The sequence below is a fragment of the Vicugna pacos genome, chromosome 18, assembly GCF_048564905.1.
Source record: "Vicugna pacos chromosome 18, VicPac4, whole genome shotgun sequence".
Classification (NCBI taxonomy): domain Eukaryota; kingdom Metazoa; phylum Chordata; class Mammalia; order Artiodactyla; family Camelidae; genus Vicugna; species Vicugna pacos.
In genome coordinates, this window is record NC_133004.1 from 28,415,519 (window position 1) to 28,442,844 (window position 27,326).

Consider the following 27,326-nt stretch of genomic DNA (forward strand, 5'->3'; position numbering starts at 1 on the left):
TTAGCATTTCTGGCAACAACTCAAAAACTGTTGAGTAAATGGATAAGAAAGTTAAGTGTTAAGTCCAGTTGCATATTCACAGTTAGTGGCTTTGGACTTTTGTTTAAAATTAACTGGTGTCCAGTGTCCATGGAATTTTTGCCATTTGTCAGCGATTGTATGCAAGTAGTGAATTGTAACCATTTCCTTTTCTTCTTACACTAAAGGAAGAAGAATTTCTCTGCATGGAAAATGACACTTTTAAATATCAAACCCAGTGCTTGGGCATTTTCTATGATAACATTAGGGACTGAAATGCTAAATTCTGTCTTCAGTTTCTATTATGTAAAGCTGTTTTTACATCTGTACAAGATTTCAGAAGTGGCCTTTTACCAAGCCCAGGTGAGGCAGATCCCTGTTGTCCTTTCCCCTAGGACCGAGTTTCTCCTTCCTTCCTTGTGATTTTCCAAAGAGCTGATCCTTCACAAGCTAAAAGTTATCAAGAAAGGGTTATCCATGTCCAAGATCCTCTGTTTGAGGGCAGAGAGTTTTAAAAGATTGTCACTTACAACATAACAGCTTTAGAGTTTAAAGGGTAAGCTTTTGTTATCTGGAAAATTCACTTATGTGGACAAATTAGAATTATTACCAAGATATTCTGTGTTTTGAAATGGCCTATGATATTCACAAATTGTACTGTAACTCATTACCAATTAGACAATCAGCATGGATGCAGTTCATGGTCTTAAGACCCCTTATGTTTTATACTGTCACTCGTTTATTACCAACAACAACATCCTTGATCTAATAAATACTTCTGCCATTTTGAGATGGCAGACACTGATATTTTAACCTTTTCTAATGAAATTATGTAAAACTGTGCCGTGGTCTGTAAATAGGCCATCACTCTCTGCAGAGGCATGGATGTGGCTTGTGGAGAGTCAGTTTAGCACCACGATTGAAAGGCAGACTCTGGGGTCCTCTGCTTTGCTCAGACTCTGCCTCTGTCATTTATTAACTAAGCAAGTTGCTTAAGCTTCTCTAGCCCTCAATTTCCTTGTAAGACAGGGATTAATAATAGTACCTGCTTCATAGGATTATTTTAAGGATTTCATGAAATAATTCATGTAACAGTTTGTACAATGCCTAAACACAAAGTGAATGCACACTGGCTTTTTGGTTAGTATTAACTATTATTATTATTAATATTTCAGCACATATGCCCCTGCTGGTCTGAAAGCAATGAGCTTTTTTTTTTTTTCCCAATCAACTTTGGTTACTTCACTTCACATTAAGTAAAAACACAGGGGTCATTTTCATCAGTATAAACTGCACTAAAAGAATCCTGTGTTTTCTTCTAGGTGATTTTAATGATCTGGAACGCTCTTAATGACCTGACGGGGTATTTTCACAACAACTCGAAGGCCGACTGCTGTTCCAACCATCATACTTCTGTTTCGTATGGCGCCCCTTTATATGCGATAGCCTTTCTGCTTCCTTGGTTCCCTTGGAAAGACTATCGCGAAGGTGACTGGCTCAGTGGGCTTCACCTGGTGGTATCCTTATGTGCTTTTGATAGCACGCTTACCTTCATTCAGCAAGCCCAGTGTGTGCTGTTTGCAGAAATTTTCACTCGCTATGAAAGTCGGCTCCAGCTTATTAAAATGAACCAAGTGGCGTCCCTGGTAGGATCTACCAGTATCCTGTTCTGTGGCCTCATCTCTGATAACATGGAAATTCTGCTCAATTTTCAGGCCACCGCCATTGTCATTGCCATTCTTGCTACTGTCAGCCTCTATACCGGCATGTGCCACATGAGTCGCTTAGAACCTAAAAGAAGCCTTGAGGAAAACCTTTTCTCAGAAAGTGACCAGGATCTCCCCTGGACCTCCGTTGTCTCACTGATGAGACAAATCTTAACCCAGAAAAACTTTTGCCTTTTTCTGATAATGAATTTCTTCCAAGTCTTCCTTTTAACCTTCTTCAATAACTTCATGATGATCTTTGCTGATAATCTCATTCCCAAGGATGTTCTTCCTTCTTCTGTAAGTAGCGTCATGTACGGGGCAGGCTTTATCTACCCACAGGTACGTGGTCATTCTTCATGTATCTTCCTTCAGGGATACCTGTTTAACTCTTACCTGGCTGAGGAAATTAAAAACCTAACTATATCAGTAGTTTGAAAAAAAATGAGTCACAGTTGTTGAGAGACCCAGTGATTATACAAGAGCCCTAGGCATTATACAAGATTTAGTAGGAACATAATAGAAACGAGAGATGAAAGGAAAAAAAGCAAGGGGAACCCAATGCAAACTGAGCATCGTGGTGTTTTAAACATTTTAGTTTTTGAATTTTGTTCTCTGAGCTGCCTCACTTACACCTACACAGAGCTATGGAAAAAAAGCAGATGGCTTCCTGTGAGTGTGTCATTTCGCTTTATCCTGGCATTTAAGATTCCAGGGACTATTTCAAGGGAGGAGAGTTCCTTGATCCTGAATTCCTGAAGCCAGGTTTCAAAACACTTGGCTAAAAGACTGAGTCCTGGAATTTCAGAGCGTCAGTAAAATTCCATGGTCATGACCATTAGTGCAGAGGGTATGTCCATCTTCAAGAAAAATACCAGCCTATTGTTTATTACACCATTTGGAGAGTTGACGAATCAAATTGCTCCCCTTAACCTAAATGCATCCTCCAAAAATATGACTTAACGTAGCCTACAATACAGGCTTTTTCCTGTTTTTTACAATTAAAATCTGTTATCTGTGCTCCTCAGAGAATGAGTTATTCTAGATAAGTTTTTACTATTTACTAACTTTCAAAAATATTTAAACCAGGTTGGGTAGAAATAGTTCTAAAATGTTGTATGTGTTGTCATACTTTCTTAAGCAAAGTATGCAGGATAGATTTTGCCTTTCTGCCATTAGCTCAAGGCCTTTATCATAGTTTGGTTACTGTATATACCCTAATAATGAGAACTCACATTTATTGAGTGCTTACCACATGCCAAGCGCCTTGTACACATTATCACACGTAATTCTCACAATCACCTGCAAGAAAGACTCTTCCTACCCTTACAAGAGAGAAGAGGGAAGCTCAGAAGCCTTACAGTCTTGCGCTCTAGGATCATCTCTAAAGGGTACTGTGTTCATGTGGTCTGTTTAGCAGAGTTTACCAAATAGAGTATCATTTTTGGCTTATCAGTATAATCCCAGGTACTGTGTGTGCATAAGAAAATGAGACTCTCCCTTCTGGGCAGTTTGCAGTTTTTCCAGTTGTTTGCTCCTGGGTTCAACGACCCAGAATGGGGAGCTGTTCTGAGTTCTTTTCTCTGCTTGTTATAATCAGATTCTAGGCTGTACATAAATTCCCAATTTTAATCACGTACTTGCCTATAGGATCTCCTCTTCTCTAGGTTAAAACAAGTTTGTTAAACACTTATGTAAAAAATTGTTTTAAAGGGCAGATAGATATTTTTAAACGGCTGGTATTTCATTGAGATATAACTCACATACCATACAATTAATTTACCCATTTATTTATTTATTTAAACTTTTTTGGCAGGAGTGGTGGTGGTAATTAATTACTTGTTTATTTTTAAAGGCGGTACTGGGGATTGAACGCAGTACCTTGTGCATACTAAGCATACACTCTACCATTTGAGCTATAGTCTCCACCCACTAATTCACCCATTTAAAATGTCCAGTTCAGTAGTTTTTAGCATACTCACACATGTGCAACCATTACTGCAGTCAATTTTAGAACACTTCATCATCTCAAAAAAGTAAGAGTTGAAATAAAGACAGTTTTTTGGTTACAGTTTTATTGAGATATGTTTGACTCTCAATAAACTATACATATTTGAACGGTATAACTTAGTACATTTTGACCTATGTATGCACCATGAAACCATCACCACAATCAAAATGGCAGACATGCTCATCACTCCCCAAAGTGTCCATGTGCCTCTTCGTAATCCCTCTCTGAACCCTTCTTACCCTCTCTCGTCCCCAGGTCACCACCCACCTGCTTTTAGTCACTATAGACTGGTTTGCATTGTCAAGATTTTTATGTAAATGGAATATTACAATACATACTATTTTTTGGTCCAGACTCTTCAGCCATGTTGTTGTGTATATCAGTATTTCATTCCTTTTTGTTGCCAAATAGTATTCCATTCGGTATATCAAATTTATTTACCTGTTCACTTTTTGATGGGGCTTTGGATTGTTCCCAGTTTTTGGCTATTACAAATAAAACTGCTATGAACGTTTGTGTCTTTTTGTGGACGGATGCTTTCCTTTCCTTTGGGTAAACCCCTGGGAGTGGAATGGCTGGACCACATGGTAGGTGTATGTTTAACTTTTAAAGACACTGCCAAACTGTTCTCCAAAGTGGTTGTACCATTTTACATTCCTCCTGATCATGTGTAAGTTTTCCAGTTTTTCCACATTCTCATCAATACTTATAGCAGACTTTTTAGTTTTGGCCTTACTAGTAGGTGTGTGGTAGTATCTTCTTATGGTTTTGATTTGCATTTTCCTCATGACTATTAATGATGTTGAGCATCTTTTCATTTGTTTACTTGCCATCCATTTTTTTTTTGGTGAATTATTTTTCAAATCTTTATTTTTTTAAAGAGTTGTATATTACTGAATTGTAAGGGTTCTTTGTATATTTAATATGTTACAGATTCTAGATATAAGTCCTTTGTTGAATATATGTTCAGCAATATTTTCTCCCAGGCTCTCTTGGCTATTAAATTTTAAGAGAAATATGACCAAAAGATTTCGACAGTCCTTTTACTCAAGCCTTCACACTAACATATGAATTTCTGTTGATCTCTATAAAAAATCATTGTCAACTGGAAATCCAAAGTTGCTTTAAATTTATTCTTAATTTCTAGAGAAGTGACATATAAGTTATTGGGGTCAAAGAATGACAACTCATTGGAATTTGTTGTTATTTATTTATATAAATCTACCTGTTGGGTATGGTAATGAAGGCTAAGCACTGTGTTTTTATTTTCTCAGGCTGTCTTCTCAGTGGCTTTCTTTTTGAGGAGTTGAATAAATGAAAGGAGAAAAGAATGAGCAAGTGCTCTTTCTCTCCAGTAACTGTTTTAATAGGTCTGTGACTCTTCCACATCCCACTCCCCTCAGAGAGGCACAGTAGTAAATGGGTGAGCAGCATGGAGGCTGCCGGGGAGGAGTCTGGCTTCCCACTTATTAGCTGTGTGACCATGGGTAAGTTACCCAAGCTCTCTGTGTCTCAGTTTCCTCATCTGTAAAGTGAGAATAAAAATGGTATCTAAGTAATGGAATTATTATGAGGATTAAATGAATTAAAACATACAAAGTACTTAAAAGGATTCCTGGCACAAAATAGACACTCTAGGAATGTTAGTTTTTATTATTAAGGCTCAGTGCAGCAAATTTATTAGACTTCCACTGTAGACGCAGCACTGGCTTTATCTCTGTTTTGATTTAGGCTTCTTTGGCATGGGTTTGCCAACACGTGTGCCGAGACACACTAGTCACAAACTCCTACTCAATGAACGTATGAATGGAGAGCCAAAACCCTCAGTTTATTGAAGGCTTTAATTTAGTGGAAGAAAAAGTAGTTGCTCTCTCTTTTTTGTTGTTGTTGAGTTACTCATCATCGGCTCATATCTTTTCACCGATTTGACGCGTTAATAATAACTAACAATTTTGAGTACCTTATACTGAGTGTGCCGCAGGTGGGAGAGACAGAGGGAGAGGCAGATGGAGGCACAGAGGGTGGGGTAGTGCTAGCTGGAGGAAATGCCTCTCAGGTACAGTAACTCATCTGCGAATACACAGCTCAAAGTGGCAAAGCTGGAATTCAAACCTAGGGACATCTGATTTCAAAATTTTTCACTTTCCACTTAGCCACATATTTCTTCCATGATTACCTTCTTGCAGTTTGCATAGTATTTATGTATTGGAGATTGAGAACAAGACGCTTCGTTTCAATATGTAGACCTGTGTAATTTTACAATATCATTATTAAAATATAGAAATATAAGGGGACTCTCTGCGGTGTTTTCCGTACTTTATCTCACAGACCTCTAAGAAATGCCTTGGATCACATCAACCACTGAGCCACTGTTTTTAGTTTTCAAAAGAAGTGCTCTTGTTCCTTGAAAGTAGAGAAGTAAACCAAAAAAATCACTCGGGGGAAAAAAACCTTTGTGTTTATTAAAGAACATTTGAATCACACTTAACATCATACAAAATTGTCTTCTAATTGTAATGTATACACATTAAGTTAGTGAAACCGTTTCAGGGCTAAACAATGTACTTCTTAATTGAAAACAAAGCATATCTTTTCGTCTTTGTTAATATACATATATATATTTAGCCCCAAAGTTTCAGTCTAGAGCAATGAACTTTTTAATTGGTAGCAAGAAATGCAGGAAAAAAAATGTGACTCTGAGCTTTCAACATGAATCTATTAGAATTATGAAAATATATAAGATTAGGCAGGAAACAACCAGAAGAAATGTGGAATCACAAACTATTATTTATCTGTGGTTCTTAGTTTTATTATTATAATACATTTCAGACATATTACTATAAGAAGAATAGTGAACTATTTATTCATCTATTCAGTAAATATTTGTTTCAACTCCTATTTCAACTCCTATGTGTTAGGTGAATTCTGGGCTCTAATCCTAAATTTTAAAATCTGGATTTATTTTAGATTTGAGTTGGCTTTTTCACATTACAGTTCAGCAATGCTGATTTTTTCGAAGTGATGTTTTGTTCATGTTTGTGTGAAGATAAAAATGTAGGAAACCATGTCCCAGTTTGTTCATTTTGCAGGAAGTAATTGCTGTTACTTTGTTATTTATAAAATATTACTGTCCTCAGTCAATTTTTATGGATATAAACAGATTGTAACATTTCTAATCATGATAGATAATATTAGTCGTGTGTTTCAACTGGTATTATAATTCAGCAGCAAATGTTTGCTGAGAATGTTTATTTCGTTGTCAGCAAGATCAAGCATGATTCCGGGGGTTCCATCTTAACACGATGCCAATCTGTTTCCATTTCAGTGCCTTGTACTTATCAGCCAGTCCTGGCTGAAGAAGTTTGGTTACTATAAAATTATCTTATTTTCATTCTACCTAGAAGGAACAGCCTACATTGTCATGTTACTTCTTGGACAGCAGTGCTATTACTTTTTGGCTCTTTATCTGACTATCATCATGTAAGTAAATGTCAATGCCAATTCCCAAATTATAGGAGGTCTTGCCTATTCCTTTCAAGCAGTGAAAGATCTCTGATCTAAAATGTGTTTAATATTCATTTCTAGGAAGAGTCATTATGACTTTATGTCAAATTGAATGTTAACTGCTTCTTTTTTGAAGAGATTACAATATGCTAAATTTTGTGGTAAAATTTAAGTTCCTTTTTCTAACCTGTTACAGTGCATCATTTAGTAAATGCTGCTGCCAAATAAGAATCTTGCTCCCAAAACATGGTCTTTGCCTTTGTTTGCCATCAATGTCTCTACCATCTATCTAGTTGCCCAAGTCAGAGACTGTGAAGTTGTGTTTGCCTTCTCTTTCTTGTCTCTTGCATCCAGTAATTATTAGCAGCTTTAGCTCCCTAATATGTCCTGAATCCACCCGTTCTCTGTCCCCGTTGCCATTCCTCTAGCTCAGGTCCTCATCAGCTCTTACGTGGATTTCCATATAGCCTCCCATGTGGTCTCCTTGCCTCTAGTCCCCAGTCCCTCCAACTCCTTCTTCCATATTGCTTCTGGAATAACATGTTATTTCTTTGCTTAACAATCCTAAGTGTCTTCTCATTGCTTTCAGGATATAATCCAAATGATGACATGTGAGATCCTTTGTTATCAGGCCCTGTTTACCTCCTCATCTTTATTTCTTGTTACTCTTCCACTTAGAATGAACTCTCTGCCAGAGAGAAACACTCTGCAGTGCCGGATTCAAACACCTCCGTGCCCTAATGTGCAGCACACTGTGCCTGGAAAGCTCTTCACCATTTCTTATGTGACTCTCTCCTAAGTGTTCCATTAGGCGGCAGCTCAGGGAAGGATGTGCTTTCCGGAAAGCCTTCCTTGATTTCCTCACCTGGAATATGTGTTCCTCCTACATGACTGAAATGGCCGACACTTATTTCTGTGTAGCATTTGTCCTCCTGCCTGTGACTGTCTGTGGCCCCCACTGGACTAAGCTTGTTACGAACAGGGTCCAGTTTCTTATTACTGTGGCCCCATCATCTTATACAGTTCCTGCAAATATTTGGTCCTTAGAAAATGTACATTGGGTGAATGAATGAATAAATCCTACACCAGGTCCCTGCTGGAACAATTTGAGAAAATTTCCAGGAAGACTTAATTGCATTTTGAATAAACTGGTAGTGAAGGGTATAGTAATTAACCCAAAGTATTGAAACTTCAAGATATTAGAACCCCATATAGATGATTCTTCTGTCTGCCTATAATTGTGACCCTTGGCTATATCATATTTAAAATGACATTTTTATAGTGATTTTTAGAGTGAAAAATTTTTGTTTGCTTTTTTTTTGCTTAAATCACTCCCATTTTCATTCTCTTATAAATTAAAATGTTATATGACCTTTTACAGTTTTTTTTTGTTACAGTTCTTAATTTATCCTATCTTGATATTAAGAGACTTACGCATTGGATGTGATGTTGGGCTAGAAGACTTCTAAATGCCCTTCCAGTTAAAATATATTAGAATTTATGTTGTTAAATACTACATATATGATATTTTACTTAGCTTATTTTTTTTTTGCATCGGATAAAGATTGTACAAAAGAACTATAAGAAGATAATATACCTTTCATTAACTTATGATAAAGAATTAGCAAATATAAGTAGTGGATTATAAATTTAAACTGAAAAGAAGTTTCAAAATCTGCTATTCTTGGCTTCTCTTACCAAAGATAATTTTTAAAAATTATATATTTATGTGAATGAGGGAGAATGGATTCTCCTTTCTTCTGTTTGATTGTGCTTTTTACAAAATATTGATTCTATTTAAAATATATACCAAAATCCCATGTCATTATTATCCTGCTCATAAAACTAGAAAGTTCATTTTAATTAAGACAATGATCAAGTATAAAAAAAAAATGGAGAGAAAAATGTCTGATGAATTTCCCTGGCATGTTTTGTTCTTTAGAATCTATCCATAATTTAAGCAGATTTAATGAGCAGGTAGTCATTGGGGAGTGAGGAAAAAGCATAAAAAACATTTTTAAAATGTAGTTATTTTATTTTTAAAAGAAAATTATATATTTATAGCTATATAATAAATATTTGGGGAGGATAGAAGTGTATGCCTAATGTATCTTTACTTTTATAGTATATTATTTCACTTTTCCTTCTTTCAAACCAAATGTCAACTTTTATTTGATGTTTGTTTTTTAAACAAAATCTGTGCCTCCTAGTTATAGAATTTTCATATGTGTATTTCAAAATTGTTTCTAGGATGATCGTGCAAGCTTCTTTTTGCTTATTTAACCTGCCACTAGCTGACATGGTCGATGCAGATTTACTGAAGTTCAATCAGCAGTAAGTATATTTTTTCAAAAATTAGTTTTAAGAAATATCACGTGGAGGCGAGACTTACCAGAGTCTCCATATTTCAGTTATATTGCTGCTATGAATCACACAACTGAGAGGCGACCACTAGGGGCCTCACTGGGAATCAGCAAGCCGAACATAATAGGATATTCATAACTGTTTGCCCAGGGCAACTGTTCCCTGCTTCTGAAAGACATCATGATTTTTTATTCCTCAGCCTCACACAGCCAATGCTTCAATAAGGTTAAATCTCAGAAACCAATATGAAATCTCAGGTAGCTTAATGTTTTACATACTGCAATGTGCATTATTGCACTGGATGATAAGGCAAAATGACCTTTGCTCTATGACATCACGAAAAATAAAAATAAAAATCAAGGACTATCTTATCTTATTTTTACTCAAAAAAGTATATGGTGAGAGGTTTTGTTCTTCCATGTGGTTATTAAGAGCATTTTAGATCAGCTGTAAAATTGACTTGATTGGCAAATATTTTCTAATACATGCCCTGTTTTATGGATTAGAGAGGAATGTGTTATTTTGAGACAAGTACATTCTTTATTAGCTCTGTAGAAACATTTAGACTGCACAGCCTCTTTTTTTTTTCCAAGGGAACTTAAATTGAAGGAATCTTTGCCAATCCAGCTCAGTGATTTCTTCTTTATATAATTCCTTTCCTGTTTCAGACTTCTGTTGCTAAGTCAGGTTTGGAATGATGAGCAGGATGGTGAGCTCTTTATGGTTTGGGACCATGTCCTTAGTGCCTAGGAAAATAACCTGGCTCAAATCACTTTTTAAAAAATGAATAAATTAACAAGAAGAAACGTCAGTAAACATCTCATAACTCTCACATTCTTTTTGAATGAGACTGGGTACAAATGAATAAAATGTCTCAAAACAGTTGGCAAGCGAAGGGCAGCGACCTTTACCAAATGCCAATGTGTGCAAGCACTTACGGCTTTGGCTCATTCAAGTCTCACAGCAGCCTTGTGTGGTAGACATTATTGGCTCAACCAATATTTATTAATTACCTCTTATGTGTCAGGCTCCGTGGTAAGCGCTGGGGGTACCATATGACAGGTCTTGTGACAGATCCCTTCTAAAATGTAGTCTTATGCACCTGCTGTATGCTTCTGACCAAATGACTACTCTTGAAGACTCATGTGCTTTTCTGCTCCCATAAGTTGTATCCTTACCAAGAGTCAGTACTTTTTGTTTCAAATCAGTTAATGTCCAATGCAATTGCTGTTATAATTACATTTCATTACACTTATGGTTTATACATTTAAGAAATAAAAGTGTGAAATGAAAGTTATTTCTATGAAAACTAAGTTGGATGCTTTAGAAAGAATTGAAAAAGATTAAGTGTAAAAAAATTTACCATCAAATCTGATTTGATGAGAACTGTAAATGTTTGGGGAGAAAAATCATAAAAATCTAAAGACATTCTGTACTCAGATTGCCTTGTATACAGCTTTAGATGCTCTCTGTAACTGACAGTAGAAACTGCAGATCGTGTAATAAGGAAACGGTACATGCCGGAAAGATGGCCCAGCAGTTTCATCAGTGGACCTGTCCTCAAAGAAAATACCCAAAGAAAAGATTGATGAATGTATTGCTAAGTTAAAACAGAATGGTTAATGCCTCTTCTTCTGAAAAGGACTTTTTTGCTTTAGCTGTCGTCCTGGTCATGTCAGATCAGAACTTAATACAGGGGGCCAAAACTGAGGTGGCCCTTGCCCTTGTAGCACTGATAGTCTAGTAGGGGAAACAGAAAGAAGTTGTATTATTATATTATTGTGCAATCATAATTATCCCCACTTTCAAGAAACTAAGACTCTTGAGGGGAGAATTTCCCAAGGTAAGAGAAATAACAGGTTACAGAACTGGGAATGAAACTCAAGCTTTTACCATCAAATTAAACTTCTTCAAGTCTCTGAACTCCCCTTTCCTTTCATTTCCTTTCCTTTTTCTTCCCTTTCTTCACCTCCCTTTATTCTTCTCCTCTTCCTTTGCCTTAGTTGCAAACTTTCCATTATTAGCTGAGATATGACAAAATTTCAATTTATTCAGTCAATGCACTTGATTTATTTTTATATGACATAACTTAATTATCAAAAAATGATCTGTCAGGATTCTTACTGAGAACACATTAAAGTAATCCTTTACAAAATCTGGACGATTTAGGTATGAAAGACTTAGGTATGAATCCCAGTTTTACTAGTTGCTAGCTGGGTGACTGTGAACAAGTTAATCTGTCCTCCCATCCCTAAAATAGGAGTGCAAATATCTCCCTCATGGGATTGTTGTGGAGCTTAAATGAAATAATACATGTAGATATTATGGGTTTGGTTCCAGATCCCACTGGAATAAAGCAAATATCACAATAAAGTGAGTTACACAATTTCTTGGTTTTTCCAGTGCACATAAAAGTATTTTTATATTATGCTGTAGTCCATTAAGTGTACAGTAGCATTATGTCAAAAAAAAGTACCCACCTTAATTTAAAAACACTTTATTACTAAAAAATGGTATGTCCAAACAACTATTACAGTAACATCAAAGATCATTGATCACACATCACCATAACAAATATAATAATAATGATCAAGTTTGAAATATTGGGAGAATTACCAAAATGTGACACAGAGACACAAAATGAGCAAATTCTTTTGGAAAAACGATGCAGGTTTGTGGCAGCTTTGTGTTGTCAGATGATGGTTAGTATTTTTTAGCAATGAAGTTTTTTTTGAAATTAAAGTATGTACAGATTTTTTAGACACAATGTATTGCACACTTAATAGACTGTACTCTATTGTGTGAATGTAATTTTTGTGTGCACAAGGAAACAAAAAAACATTCCTGTGGCTAGCTTTATCACAATATTTGCTTTATTGAAGTGGTCTGGAGCTAAACCCACAATGTCTCTGAGGTACGCCTGTACAATTTCTACTGTAGTCTATTTGGGCTTAAGGAGGACTTAATAGACAAAAGGACCTTGATACAGATGGACATATACATATATATGTATATACGCAGACATATATGCACACGTGGAATTTGTACGTGATGTCGATCCATGCTACTTTTTTCTGTTCCAGGTCACCCGTTTCCTCAATGATTTTTGGCATCAATGCTTTGTTTACCAAACCTGCTCAGTCTATAGCTCCCGTGGTGATACTCTCTAGACTAAACCAGTATGGATATGGAAACCCAAACAAAAGGTAGCTTTAAAGAAAACCCAAAACCTTTGAAATACTGTAATAGAAATATGAAAGCAGACTCGGCCTTTTACATTGATTAGTAAGTAGGCAGTTATCTTAGACTTTGAACATGATTAGTCATTGACTTATAGATCTTGAATAAATTACAATAAAAAGTATTATGTCAAAGGAACTTCAATAGGAATATCTTTAAGGGTCTTTAAATTCTGTATGCTACAAAAGTCTATAGAAGTCACACTAAGCTACATATGGATTGCTTTATCTAAGTTATTCATTCATTTATTATTTTTGGAGGGGAAGTAATTAGGTTCATTTATTTGTTTATTTTGGGGGGGGTAATTAGGTTTATTTATTTATTTTACTTTAATGGAGGTACTGGGGATTGAACCCATGACCTCATGCATGCTCAGCACATACTCCACCACTGAGCTATGCCCTCCTCTCTGTTTATTTGGTTTTTATAACGGAGGTACTGGGTATTGAACCCAAGACCTTGCGCATGCTAAGCGTGTACTCTACCACTGAGTCGCACCTTCCCTCCTCCATTTATTATTACATTCCACAGATGTTTCTGAGGGCCTGCTGTTATCTGCCAGGTTCAAAGGTGCTGGGGATACAAGATGAACAAGGAGCCTCAGGGAGCCCCATCGATTGTAAAACACTGCGATAAGGCCCCACCGGCCCTTGGTGATGCATGGGGCACTGTGGTAATACAGAGAAAAGAGTCTCCCCTCGGTCTGCCTAGAGTCAGGGAGTGCTTCACAAAAGAGGGGGTTCTTGAGCTGAGTTTCGGAGGCTGAGTTGGAGTTCCCCTCCTGAATGCAGAGGCAGGTCATTCCTGGCAGAGGAAACAGCCAGACCAATGTCTGGAACCACGAGAGAACTCTCAGTAAGCTCTTCATTTATTCACTCGACAAACATGGTTGAGAGTCTACCACATCCGGGGCTCCGTGATGAGGGCAATGAACAAAACAACAGAAACCTCTGCCCTCACAGAGCTTACACTCTAGTGGGAGGGAGGCAGGCAAGGAGTCAACTAAGTAAAATACACGGTGTTAGTTGGTGAGAAGACCTTCCATGAAAAATAAAACAAGGAGCACAGGAAGTCCTGGGGAAAGCTGGATTTTTAAATAGGGTGATGGGGAGGCCTTACTGCCAAATGACTCACATTTGAATAAAGATGAACCAAGATGGGCGGGGACCAGGGCGGCCCCCCAGGGGAAGAGTGTTCCTGGCAGAAAGCACAGCGAGTGCACTGAGGTGCAGCGTGCCTGGCGCTGGGTCTGACAAGGAGGCTGCCAGAGTGGCTGGAGCAGTGTTAGCAGGAGGGGGCCAGACCCCATCAGTCCTTGCAGCCCTCCTTTGTTACTTCGGTTTCACTGGGAGGTAAGTGGTGATGGTGAGGCAGTGGAGGATTTACTCATTTACTTGTTTATTCGATTTTATTTTTTTGAGCAGTTTTAGGGTCATGACAAAACTGGGCAGAATGTGCACAGAATTCTTATACATTCTCTGCCTTCCCACACGGACAGCTTCCTCCACCATCAACATCCTCCTCCACAGTGGTACATGTCTTACAATGAATGATCCTACATCCTTATCAGCAAAGCCCGTAGTCTACATCAGGGTTCAGCTTGGCGTTATACATTCTATGGGTTTTGACAAATGTACAATGACACGTGTCCACCGTTACAGTGTTACACAGAATAATTTCACTGCCCTGAAATTCCTGTGTTCTGCCTATCTATCCCTTCTTCCCCCTAACCCTGACAACTATTGATCTTTTTACTGTCTCCATAGTTTTACCTTTTGCAGAATGTCATATAATTGGAATCATAAAGTATAAAGCCTTTTCAGATTGGCTTCTTTCACGTAGTAATATGCATTTAAGATTCCTTCATTTTTTTTCATGCCTTGATAGCTCATTTCTTTTTAGCGATGAATAATATTCCATTGTTTGAATGTATCACAGTTTGTTTATTCATTTACCTTCTGAAGGACATCTTGTCTGCTTCCAGGTTTTGGCAATTGTAAATAAAGCTGCTATAAACATCCATGTGCAGGTTTTTGTGTGGACGTAAGTTTTCAGCTCCGTTGGGTAAATACCAAGGAGCACAAAATTGCTGGATCATTTTGTAAGAAGCCAGCCTTTTCTGTAAGAACCATTTTGTAAGAAGTCAACTTTTGTAAGAAGCCAAAGGGACCATACCATTTTGAATTCTTACCAGCAAGGAAATAGGAGTTCTTGTTTCTCCACATCCTCATCAGCTTTTGGTGTTGTTGGTGTTCTGGATTTTGGCCATTCCAATAGGTGTGTAGTGGTATCTCATTTTAATTTGCAATTCCCTAAGGACATATGATATGGAACATCTTTCCATATGCTTATTTGCCATCTGTATGTCTTTGGTGAGGTGTCTCTCCAGGTCTTTTGCTCATACTTTAATCAGGTTGTTAGTATCCTTTTTTGGCAGGTAAATGTCTAGTTGTTCCAGCATCAATTGTTGAAAAGACTGTCTTTTCACCATTTTATTGCCTTGCTCCTTTGTCAAAGATCAGCTGACTGTATTTATGTAAACTATTTCTGGCTTCTCCATTCTGCTCCATTTATCTATTTGTCTATTCCTTTGCCAGTGTCACCCTGTATTTTTATCTTTTCCAGTTTTATTGAGATGTAATTGATATACAGCACTGTACAAGTTTAGGGTGTAGAGCATAATGATTTGACCTACATACAACATAAAATGATGATCACAGTAAGTTTAGTGAACATCCATCCTCTCATACAGATACAAGACGATGTCTTGTTTCTGTAGCTCTATAGTAAGCCTTGATGTCAGGTAATATCCGTCCATTGACTTTGTTCTTTTTCAATATTCTGTTGGCTATTTTTGACCTTTTTCTCTTCCACATAAAATTTAAGATGAGTTTGTTGATATCCATGAAATAATCTTCTGGAATTTTGTTTGGGCTTATGTTGAATCTACAGATCAAGTTAGGAAGAACTAACATCTTGACAATATTGAATTTTCCTACCCATGAACATGGAACAGATGCTTTACTATGGGAAAGACTACTGTAGGTAAAGGAAGTCATTGAAGATTTTTAAGCCTGGGAAAGATATAATCTGAATTTTGTTTTAGAATATTCTGACAGTGGTATAAAATAAGGATTGGAGGGGAGAAAAATGAAAACCTAGTTACTAGTTGCCTTCTATAGAGAAAGAGCTCGTAATACAAAGATAAACAAAATAGGTTGCTGCCACTAAGAAGACTGCAATCTAGTAAGGGTGACAGACACGAGGACAGGTAATTGCAGCACAGAGTGGTAGGTACTATGATTAGAAGTAGATGCAACCTATAGCAGTGGCTACAAGGTGGGTGTGATAGACACTGCCCGGGAAGACTGTACACGGGAAAAGATGCTTCAGCCGTTTCAGTGGAGGAACAGTATCGCAAAGCCTGGACACGGGAAATGACAGGGCATTCATTCAACAAATATTTACTGAACACACAACGATATACCAGGTCCTGTGCTGAGCCCAAAGAACAAAGAGACAAAAGATGCTCTCCCCAATCTGAATAAGTTCACAGTCGATTATAGTGAAAATTGTAACGCTGTGTGTGAGATGTTACTGATACACGTAAGTGTGGGATACTGTGGGAGTACACGCTGGCTGAGCACGTAACTCAGACTGGGTAGCGAAGAAATGATCTCTCAGATTGAATTGTGAAGACATAGTAGGAGTCTGTGCAAGTACAGAGAGATGTGTGATCATGTGCCATGCTGGGAGGAACCGCAAATAATTTAGTGGGGTTTGAGAAGTGTGAATTTAATCCTAAGAGGAATTGACTATTATTGTTAATAAGTCAGGGCTAATAATATCAGATTTGTCTTTGAATAGATCACCCTGTAGTGTGGAGAATGGTTTGAAGGGAGGCCAGCTGAATCACAGAGAGAGAACAGTATGAAGGCCAATGAGTTGGTTTTATATGAGAAGTGCTGCTGTGCACCTGAGCCAAAGCAGTGAGGAGGTCAACGTGAGAGAGACAGAGGCATTAGAGTCAACAGAACTTGCTGGTGGAAGTTATAACTCAGTGGTAGAGTGCATGCTTAGTGTGCACGAGGTCCTAGGTTCAATCCCTGGTAACTCCATTAAAGAAGTAAATAAACCTAATTACCTACCCCTTCCACCAAGAAAAAACAAAGCAGAAGTGGAGGATTAAAAAAAAAAATTGAGGTCTCTAAATAAAGGGAAAAAAGAATCAACGGGACTTGGTGACCTTTCGTTTTGGAAGCCTGATTGACAATTGGGTAATTGCGTATTAAATGAGTTGAGTATATGAAAGAAGTGAATGTGGACTGTTCTTGAACTCATTTTTCTGTTGAATTTGAAGGAACCCTTTCTCAGTCTTAGCTTATCCATCTCCTAAATGAATTATTTTCTGCCTGCAATGGGGAAGTTGCTAGAAATTCAAGCAGTGTGAAAAGCCTCAAGCAGTCTTATAGAAGAAAACTATGGTGGCTGAGAGGGGAGAGGAACAGAATCTGGAGCAGAAAGGACCCAAGGCTCATTGGCTGATAGATATGAGAACAATGGAGGAAGAAAGGGTACACTTAGCTTGTGCCTCTGTCAATTTTCTTTGGGAAACAGAAGCCCTAGAGTAATGGTTCTCCACCATGTTGCACACGGGAATCCCCTGGAGCTTGGAAAAGTCCTGATACCCAGGCCTGCCCCTCGACCTGTTGAATCGGAATCTCCGGGGGTGACAGCCAGGTGTTAGTATTTTTTAAAGCTCCCTAGTTTATTCCAGCGTACAGCCAATGTGGAGAACCTGGAGATTTACTTCCTTGGAAACGGAAGCCCTAGAGACTAATTCCTGTTGACTCAGGCATAGATAGGTTGTCAACCAGACACGTCAGCAGTCTTGTCTCATGACATTGTAAGCATTTTTAGAGGTATAAACCTATTCAGGGCACTCAAGTATCATTTATCTCTGATAATTTCATGTTTGACATCTGGTGGCCTCACATAGCTAATGCTAATCTGAAAGCGTCTGACTGAAGTCCAGAGGCTAACTGTATACTTAGCAGGATACGGTTCGATGATCAGAGAAGCTTTGAGATTCACCAGTATGACGAATTTAACAAAAACATCTATTTGATATAAATTTTATACTTGCAAGAGTGTTTTCTAATATCTGATTAACATTATAATTACTATTGCAATACTGTAATAGACAGTATTGTAACATTATACTTAGTATTATAATATACTGAAATGTGTATTTCAGGGGTGTTATTCTCTCCCTTGCCATTTTTCAAGGATGGTCCGTGATTCCTTGATAGAGCTAGAGAAATGTTTGTTCTGCAGGGGAGATTGTTTTACTTAGTAGTTCTACTCAGCAGCCTGTAAACATAACGGTTATACTTACTGTTAATGGAGATTCCAAGTGAGGTACTTGGGCAAGAGAACCAACATATAATCTCTTCTAATGATAGGGGATAAGGTGTTTTATGGAGTAATATTAGAAATTAATTATCTAAATTAGTTTATACATGTACTTTCTATTAAAAAATTGCAACAAAGTCCACACTTCCCATACAAAATAAACACAATGAAATTTTAGTATATTATAGAAAAAGGACTGCTCTGTCTGGTCAATTAAGCATGCTTGCATGCTTTAGTCAGCAAACATTTCTGGAGTACCTATTGGGTGTTAGCACTGAGCTGGGAACTGTGATAAAGAGTCATACGACATGATGCCTTTTTGCCTTCGGGAGTTCACGTGGCAGGAGTGGGTGAGGCAGACAGGAAAGTCGGGTACAATGAGCCAAGTCCAGGGTTGAGATGAGCACATAGTGCAAGAGGAGCCCAGACCTGGCCCTTGGCGGCTTGGCATTGCGCTGACTCCTCCTTGTGGAAGCCCTGTCTTTTAGCCCTGGCCAAACTCCTGCTGCTTGCTGCATATTCCTGAATAGAAAGATACATTTTCTCAGTGGTCCAAGTCTGCCAATTTATTTGTTGAATTATAGTGTCATCTGTGAATACCTTGCAGGAAACCTAAATAAAATCCATCACTAAAAAAAAGTCTTTTATATATACACACTATATATGCACTATAATATATATATGCTATACTGTATATACAAGTGTGTTTTAAAATATTATATATATGCAGCTTTCCCTTTTCTTTAGTCTGGAAGCCTCACAATAGATACTTCCAAAATTATACTTGCAACAAAAGTTTCAGAAATGACTTTTCTCTTAATGACAGAGTAAACAATACTGTCTTTAACTCCAGCAAAGAAGCAGATCCAAAATGAGTTGCTTCAGGGTGAATAATTGACAAAAACAACCTCAAGCCTTTGTCTCTTAAATAATGAAGACATTCTTGCTGTTTAATTATTTGTAGTTAATCATTAAAATCAATTTTAAAACTGCTTTTTGAAAACAAATTATTTTCCATCAAGATTTACTAAAGCAGCAGTCTGGAAATCCTTAGGCAAGGATCTCTCCTGCTTTTTTAATGACTTCTGTTTCATGTGAGGAAGAAATTAGTGGTTTTATGCAGTGTTAAAGATTAAGTTACCTAGACTAGAAATGAGCTAGTCTTAGGTATTGGTGCTGGTGGATTTTATTCTTTCAAAGTATCAATTCTAAATAATATAGCTGATTCTGCTATAGTTATGAAACGCTTATTGTATCTTTATCAAAATTTTGTGTATTCTTGCTCTATGTGGCAACTCATGAAGCACAGAGACTCAAAATGAAAAAAAATAGCCTCTCTGAGGAGCTCATGCATTCTACTGTAGGCTCACTAGGAGAGCTAGAGATAGTCAGTGGTTAGAGCATGCCATGTATTCAGAGCCTCTAATTTTGTACTTTGGTGAGACATAACTTTTCCCTCCCCCATCTCTGTCTATCTGGGAACAAAAGTTGAAAAATATATACACAATCGTACAGTTGCTTATATGAACTGTGTACATATAAGCATATACATTTGTTGGGGTTGCTAGACTGAATATTGGGATAATTGGTTAGTCTTTAATAAGGTTCTTATAAGTCCATCTGCTAACTATGATGAACATGAGCACTTGTAGCATCTAAATTATTAAGAATATTTGGCCCAAAAGATTCTGACTGAAGCTGAATCAATCACACTATTATTCCTAACAGTGGGTCAGAAATGGGGCTGCAATGTGAAATTTTGTGTAGGGAATTCTATCCGGAATTTCACAGGACCACAGTAATATATAGCCCGTGTTTTGCCACAAAATTATCAATGATGTGTTGATGTCTTCCCCAGAGCTCACTTCTCTTTCTCTGTAAATAAGCATCATGATGTTACATTGCAAAGGGACCACCTGAGGACAAGATTATGTCCAAAGAAGGGGATAAGCAACAATAGTGGGTTTTTTTTTTTTGAGAAATATTTATGCTCTTGCTTTTTTCTATTAAGTCTTTATAGTTGGAAACATTAACAATAGCCTCCAACCTCTGGCAAAGAAAAACAGGTATGTGGAGGGTTAAATCCTTGAGGTTTTTTTGGGGGGGGAGATAACTAGGTTTACTTATTTATTTTTAGAGGAGGAACTGGGGATCAAACCCAGAACCTCCTGCATGCTAAGCATGTGCTCTATCACTTGAGCTACACCCTCCCCCTAAGGGTTAAATCCTTGTATTTCCACATCGGCAGTGTCACCTATCAAGCCATTCTTGTTCTTGATATTTGTTATAAGCCATTGCCTCTCCACAAGAGTCTCTGAATTCATTTCTGCAGAAAGCATATGACTTTCTTTTTAAAAAATGAGGGTTTTTTTTCCTTCTGATAAATTTGTATTATAAATACCTTTTTTTTTTTTCTTGGAGAGATTTTTAGTTTAGATCTCAGTAAAAATCTCAGCTCCCAACTTACTAGCTGTGGAACATGGAGCAATTTAATTAAGCTGGTTAAGCCTCAGTGTCTTCTTCAGGGTTATTGTAAAAACCAGGAGCAATGACAGAAAAGTGTCAAACAGGGCCAGGCATGTAGGAGGCCTGCAAGACATGTTACATGGGGCTAATCAGGCTGACCAGAGAAAGAAGGTTCTTCTTCAGGTAGCAACTGCTTCTGTGGGCTCAGGCTTTCCTGAGTCTATTTTATGGTGTGTGTGTTGGGGGGGGGTAATTGGGTTTATTTATTTTTAGAGGAGGTACTGGGGATTGAACCCAGGACCTCATGCATGCTAAGCATGTGCTCTAGCACTTGACCTATATCCTCCCTGGCTTCTCTGACTCTAATTCAAAGGAGACTATATGGCCATGGAAACCACATTTAGGTGTCTGCCCTTTTTCATCATGGTCTTCTTCTCTTCCATCTCTGCTCCTTTTTCATTGATACTGATTTTGACGGTGACTCCTTTGACAAGATTTGTCTGTTTTTATACTAATGACCATAAACATTTTTCACTGATCCCATCAGGAAGCATCTTTATTAATTTTATACTTTTTGGGGGAGCAATTAAGTTTATTTATTTATTTTTAATGGAGGTACTGGGGATTGAACCCAGGCATGCACTCTACCACTGAGCTATACCCTCCCCCTTATACTTTTTTTTGAGTTTATATTGATAGCAGTAAAGGAAAGTGGAAAGGAGGCAGACTTGGCTTTAGTTTTGAGATGTGAAAGATCCCCAACATGACAGGATTAGAGGTGAGAGGGTGATGATTTATATGACCCTTTTTACCTCACAGAGCTAAATTTACAAATGGTTTAGCAAGTGTACGCTAAGACAAGAAAATGAGGGAAAAGGGCCAGAAAGTAATATTTTAGAATGTAATAACCTATAGGTAGATATTGTTTCTTTTGAAAGTAGCACATTGTGAGAGAAAATTGGGAGTAACATTTTTTTCCATAAGCAGAGGTTTTTATTATAAGATAAAATTAAATATATTTTTGTTATTATCTCTTTGCCTCCACTAGAGTGTAAGGTTTGTTGAGAATAAGGATCATTGTTGATTTATTTACTCTATATCATAAGCACCTAAAGCAGTAAGTATGCAATAAATATGAGTGAACAAAATTATAAGCAGGGCTTAGGAATTATTATTATTATTTTTTTTACCAGAGATTCATTTTAAAATGTTAAGGCTGGAATTGACATTCTGAAAGCATAAAAACCCAGCAGGTCACGAGGTTCATCCATCCCAGTAGAGGGAAAGTAATGTGAGAGAGGAAAAGAAATTCTCTAAATCATGGGCATCTCTCCCAGATTAGAGTAATGTCTTAAAAGAAAGAAGAAATTTTAAGAAAGGATCAGAAGGACCAAGGACGTTTTTGAAGAGCATGAAGTGATTCATGAAATAGTAGGGAAATGAACATGGTTGCAGCTTCAGTAATAACTGTGTAAGCCTGACGGGGGGTTAGACCACAACGTGGTAGTTATCAAGTGGCCTTAATCACTTACATGTTCATTCCCCTGCCTTCCCTTGAACTTCCAGCCTAAGGCTCTCTCTCTGCAGTGTTGTCAGCATGCTCACACCAGGCTTTGCCTCTGCAGATTACCATAGGTGCTCCCCTGCCTCCTGTCACCATGGAAAAAAGAGAAAAAGACAGCTCTGTCTTGGAGATCGAAAATCTCCCAGAGAGAACCCCTGCCAGCTGGAATCCAATTTCTTGATGTTTCTGAAACAGGGATCTGCTATAACTAGAGAACGCCAAAGGATAATGGGCTCCTGCTGCTAGTTAAACACTCAGATAAAAAGCACACAGGTGCCTCAGCCAAGCAGAAAATAGTCTTTTCATAAAACACAGGGCCTTGAGCACATACTTTAGTAATTCCTTGACTGGCAGCTCGTGGTCATGGCTCTGCATTCTTTTTCTCTTTTAAAGCTCTTGGGTTTTTTGTTGTTGTTGTTAGTGGAGGTACTGGGGGTTGAACCCTGGACCTCATGGATACTAAGCATGTGCTCTACCACCAAGCTACCCTCACCCTTCTTCTTCTCCTTTAAAGGCCTTGATTAGGCCGCTTCCTTTCTTCTTTGCATTTGACAAGTGTGTGGTTTAGGCTGCTGCTAAGTGGAACTTGGGTTTCCCTTACCTCTTTGGCATCTTGCAAGGGTGACTGGTCCAGTTTTCCTGTCTGGTCTGTCTTGTGGTTCCAATCAGTGAACAGTCACAGGTGGTGAGAGAAGCATCATGCTTCTGTGCACTTAGAACATCAAGTTCAAAAGTAGTCATGACCTTGTCTTCTCATTCTCGAAATCTGTGCTCAGCTGTTTCAAACCTCCTATGTGTCCTTGTTAGCAGTGGCCAGTTAGAAATCACTGACTTCTTTCCCTGTAGTGGTCAGGGACAGCCAATTTATGGTTGCTGGGACATAAGTGCCAACAGCAAAGGTACATCATTCAGGCCACTTTGGCTACAAGTGACAGAAACCCAGCACAGGCTGGCTTAAACAGAAAAGGAGCTTATGAGCTCATCTAACTAAAAAGTCAGGCAGCGCTGGATCTAGGTAGGTGGTACTCAAATGATGTCAGGAAGCCGTTTCTCTGTCCCTGACTTTCCCTCTGTGTTTAGTGCAAACTTTATTACATGGCAGGCAGCAAGATACCTCCAGGTTTACATAGGCCTTACAGTCTCAGATCCTACAGGAAATGTGTACATTTGTCCCAGTAGCACAGCAAAAGTTCCCAGGTGGACCCTGAAAGGCTTTGCATGAGTCACATGTCCATTCCTGAGGCAGTAGTGGTAGCCTGGGGCTTGGAGTACTATGACCAGGTCCGGGCACGTGCCTGTCCTTGGGGGTGGGAGCAGGGTAGTCAAACCCCCTGCGTCTTTAGCACTGAGACAGGCTTAACTGTGGAAGAAGGGAGAGGATTTCTCTGAAAGGAAAGAATGCGAGGGAGACAAAACACCATGTGCACCCAGAAATGTGGTTTTCCGTAGATAGTTTGGGTGGAGCAGAAGTGAAGCCACATCCTGCCAGCATTCTCGGTTCCTCTGTTACTTCTGGAGACTACGCGTTGGGTGGTCTAGTCGATGGCCCAAGCCTTTGTGGTTGTCTCAGAAAGTAGCAGCAGAAGAACAGAGAATGGGCAGGTCGGAATCAACCACTTCCTGGACTGAGCAGGACTCAAGGTGGAGGGTGGTTTTGTGGAGCAGTAGTTGGAAGGGATGGTCATACCTGGTAAACACAATCCAGTCCAGAGCACTAAAGACTTTCTCAGACTGGCCTTTACAGGTGGAGGTAGTGATGGTTGGAGGTTTTGCACATGATTCTAGGCAGAGGCCTTCTAGTTAACACCTACTTATCCATCCTTCAGAACTCAGCTCAAATCCCACTTTCCCAGGGGTGGGTGGAGCCTTCTCTGGACTCTACTTGCCAAGGGTAGACCAGACATCCTGACTGTGAGCTCCCATCTAGTCCTTTGTTTTTTTTTTTTTTTCCATCTCAGCACTTTTCCTTCCTATGTAATTAAATGGAACTCAATCTTCTTTATGATTACTTGGTTAAGATCTGTCTCCTGTGCTGGGAGGTAAACTCCATGAGGGTAAACTCTTATCAGTTTTTGCTACCATTGGATAACTTGTACTTAACCCAGTGCCTAGCACTTCAGTAATCACACAGTGCTTTTTTTTTTTTTTTAAGATGAGTGAATGATGCATAGGTTCTGGTAATAGCAACTGGTTTTAGTATGAAAATGTAACAAACTGCCCCCCATCTTTATGGTACAGCTTGACCTTTCCGCTTAACTCCTCAGTTGGCTGAATTAATGAGGTGCTTTTCAGATAGCCCAAGTAACCAAAAAGAAGCTGCAGACCAGACAATTGGCCCTCAGATAGTCAGGAGCCTCCTTTTACTGTGTATAATTTAAATGAGAAAATATGATCTACCAAATATAATGGAGAACCAAAGGCATCTTTGGGCTTCACTGAAGTTCTTGGCAGAAAATCAGGCCATGTCACTTCTGAATATTATTATTAACTCTGGTTTCTTCTTGTAACCTCTAATTGTATTGAATGGAAGTAGGTTTAGTAACAAAAATGAATGCCCAGCTCCTACCACTTGGTTTGACACCCACTGGGTGGTCATTTTAATACTAAAGCATTATGGGTATGTACTATCAGGGTTTTAAACTTTTTTCTTAGAGCAGGGAGGTAACTAGGTTTATTTATTTTTTCAAATGGAGGTACTGGGGATTGAACCCAGGACCTCATGCACGCTAGGCATGCGCTCTACCACTGAACTGTACCCTCCTCCCGAAAGTATTTTGAGTATGTAGATGCATATGTGTATGCCCTGCGCCCATCTCCGCCTCTCTCCTCCCATGCCCTGTGTGTATGGTCCTTCACTGTGACCACAGCACTTCTCACCAGGTATGGTGATCAACGGTTTACATGTCAGCCTCTTCTTGTATAAGCAACTAGAAGGTAGAGATTTTTCATTTTTTCAGTTATTTGAAAGACTCAAAGTTGTTTGATAAAATTTTTTACCTTTTTAATGGGTCCAAAAGATATCAAAACTTGTCTGAAACATTTCACTGTATAGCTTTGAATTAATAAGAAAAGAAGCCACTGGAGAAACTAACCAGGTTTTAAATCTTTTTTTCTCTCCCAGTACCGTCTTAGATCTTCATGATGCTATGTTTAATTTGATTTGCCTGGTCCCACTGGGCATTGCAGGAATTCAGATTCTGGTTTGGAGCCCATTCTCCATCAGGAACAAGACAGACTACACAGGGACACTCTAAGGTGGACGCCAAGCCATCATAGGATTCAAGTGAAACTTCAGTTGTTTGTTCTTATAGAGCTTATATTATACCAGAGGGCAAAACTGTTCTTTCTAATCACTAATCTGTTTAGAAAACAAAATAAATAAAACAAAAAATCCAGCAGGTTTTAGAGATTTTTGACTACATAATAAGAAGGTTAAATACGAGTTAAGTTGGCTGTTTCCTAGTGGTCTCATAGCCTGGACACAACCTGTCACTCCTCATCCTTAAATTGCTATGTGGGTCGCTTTGGGGTTCCTGAAGCCCCCCTGACTAGGCATGCCACTTCCTTTTATTATATTTTTTCAGCCTTGTATTGTTTCTTTGACTGATTTTATTAGTGAGATGGCCTTTTTTTTTTCTTTTCCTCTTTTCATTCAGTAATACCGCATCATCATCAGCTGTAGATTCCCTGTGATTAATATAGTGTTCAGACTTGGGAAATTCAGGGACCAGAGTAAGAGGACTCATGAAATCCAAATTTATGTGGCTCATTGTCTTGGTTGCAGACCTTTTGGTTGTGAAGAAACAGGAATTCAACTTTTAGCTATCTTCAACAGAGAGAGGTTTCTTATAAGGGTGGAGTAGGCAAATTCACAGGCACCGGGGACAGGAAATCAAACAGGGCTAGAGCGAGAGAGGAAGGGCCTGCGGTGGCCTTCTCTGTTTCTGTCACCTTTACTTCGTTGTTTTCTCCCTGATCGTCTCTCTCTGTGACACAGATGCGCAACCCCCTCCTCCCCCAGGCACACTCTCTGTTGGTTGAGCAACAGACCTTTCAGTCCAGTCACTGGCCTTCATCTAACTGACTCAGACTCTGTGCCTGTTCAAATTCTCTTCCCCAGGAGTGGTATTGGTCCAGCAAGAGACGTTGGTACACACTCTGCTGTGATAGAAATGCTCAACAACTCGTTCTCTGAAAAAAGAGAAGTATGCAACCAGAAATTGGCACAACATTGTAAACTGATTATAACTCAATTAAAAAAAAGAAGAAAAGAAGTATGCATATATATACATACATACACATATGTAACTTTATTATAAATTTTACTGGTAAAAAGCTGTGTAGCACATGATTTACAAATAATAAAATATTTCTACTCCATATTATGATTCCATATACCTATAATTTCAGTGTGACTTGCTATTTCTTACAAATTCCGCATTCCATTGTAAGTTTTTGTAATTTGCAACAACAGTCATGAAGTCAAGACTGTAAATAAATGCTGGATTACTATTTGGTTCCACAAAGAAGTCACTCAGGTCATCGACCAAGGACTGTACTTCCAATCTAAATACTGTTTTTTAAAAATTTTTGTTTATGTTAACAAGAGAAAACACAAACAATGAAGACACCCTTCGGAACTGCACTCTGTCAGCAATGATGTGAGCAACCTTTGATTAATTGAATGATAGGGTTTGAATACCGGAAAGAATATGACCTGAATTTCTCTGTGTGCTTTTCACAGTGTAACAGCTATAGACATGACAGTTTTGAGTTTAAATAGCATTGTTAACATTTTATTACTTTCTTAAGTCTAGACTGGAGTTGACAAACTATCACTATTGGGCTAAATCCAACCTGTAGCCTGTTTGTGTGCAGTCTGAAATTTAAGCATAATTTTTACATTTTAAAAGGCTTATAACACAAACAAACAGGACTATGCAACAGAAACTGCATGTGGTTTTACAAATATTAACTGGCTCTTTAAGGGAAAAATTTGCTGACCCCTGGACTAGACAATCAATAAAACAAAGCAACA

The 27,326-nt window shown here is 38.3% G+C and overlaps 1 protein-coding gene across 6 annotated transcripts in view; it reads left to right on the forward strand.

Annotated features, from left to right (window-relative positions):
• Positions 1-25,683, forward strand: part of LOC140687084 (transmembrane protein 180-like) — a 29,393-nt gene extending 3,710 nt beyond the window's left edge. For 5 of the 6 annotated variants that reach the window (XM_072942752.1, XM_072942748.1, XM_072942747.1 and 2 more), the window contains exons 2-7: positions 207-381; positions 1,341-2,066; positions 7,061-7,215; positions 9,490-9,573; positions 12,687-12,809; positions 25,410-25,683. In XM_072942752.1, coding sequence (XP_072798853.1) covers positions 232-381; positions 1,341-2,066; positions 7,061-7,215; positions 9,490-9,573; positions 12,687-12,809; positions 25,410-25,542 — 1,371 coding nt within the window. In that variant the 5' untranslated portion in view covers positions 207-231 and the 3' untranslated portion in view covers positions 25,543-25,683. The remainder of the gene's footprint in view (positions 1-206; positions 382-1,340; positions 2,067-7,060; positions 7,216-9,489; positions 9,574-12,686; positions 12,810-25,409) is intronic. The other variant, XM_072942753.1, reaches the window with a different exon arrangement.
• The last annotated feature ends 1,643 nt before the right edge of the window (positions 25,684-27,326 follow it).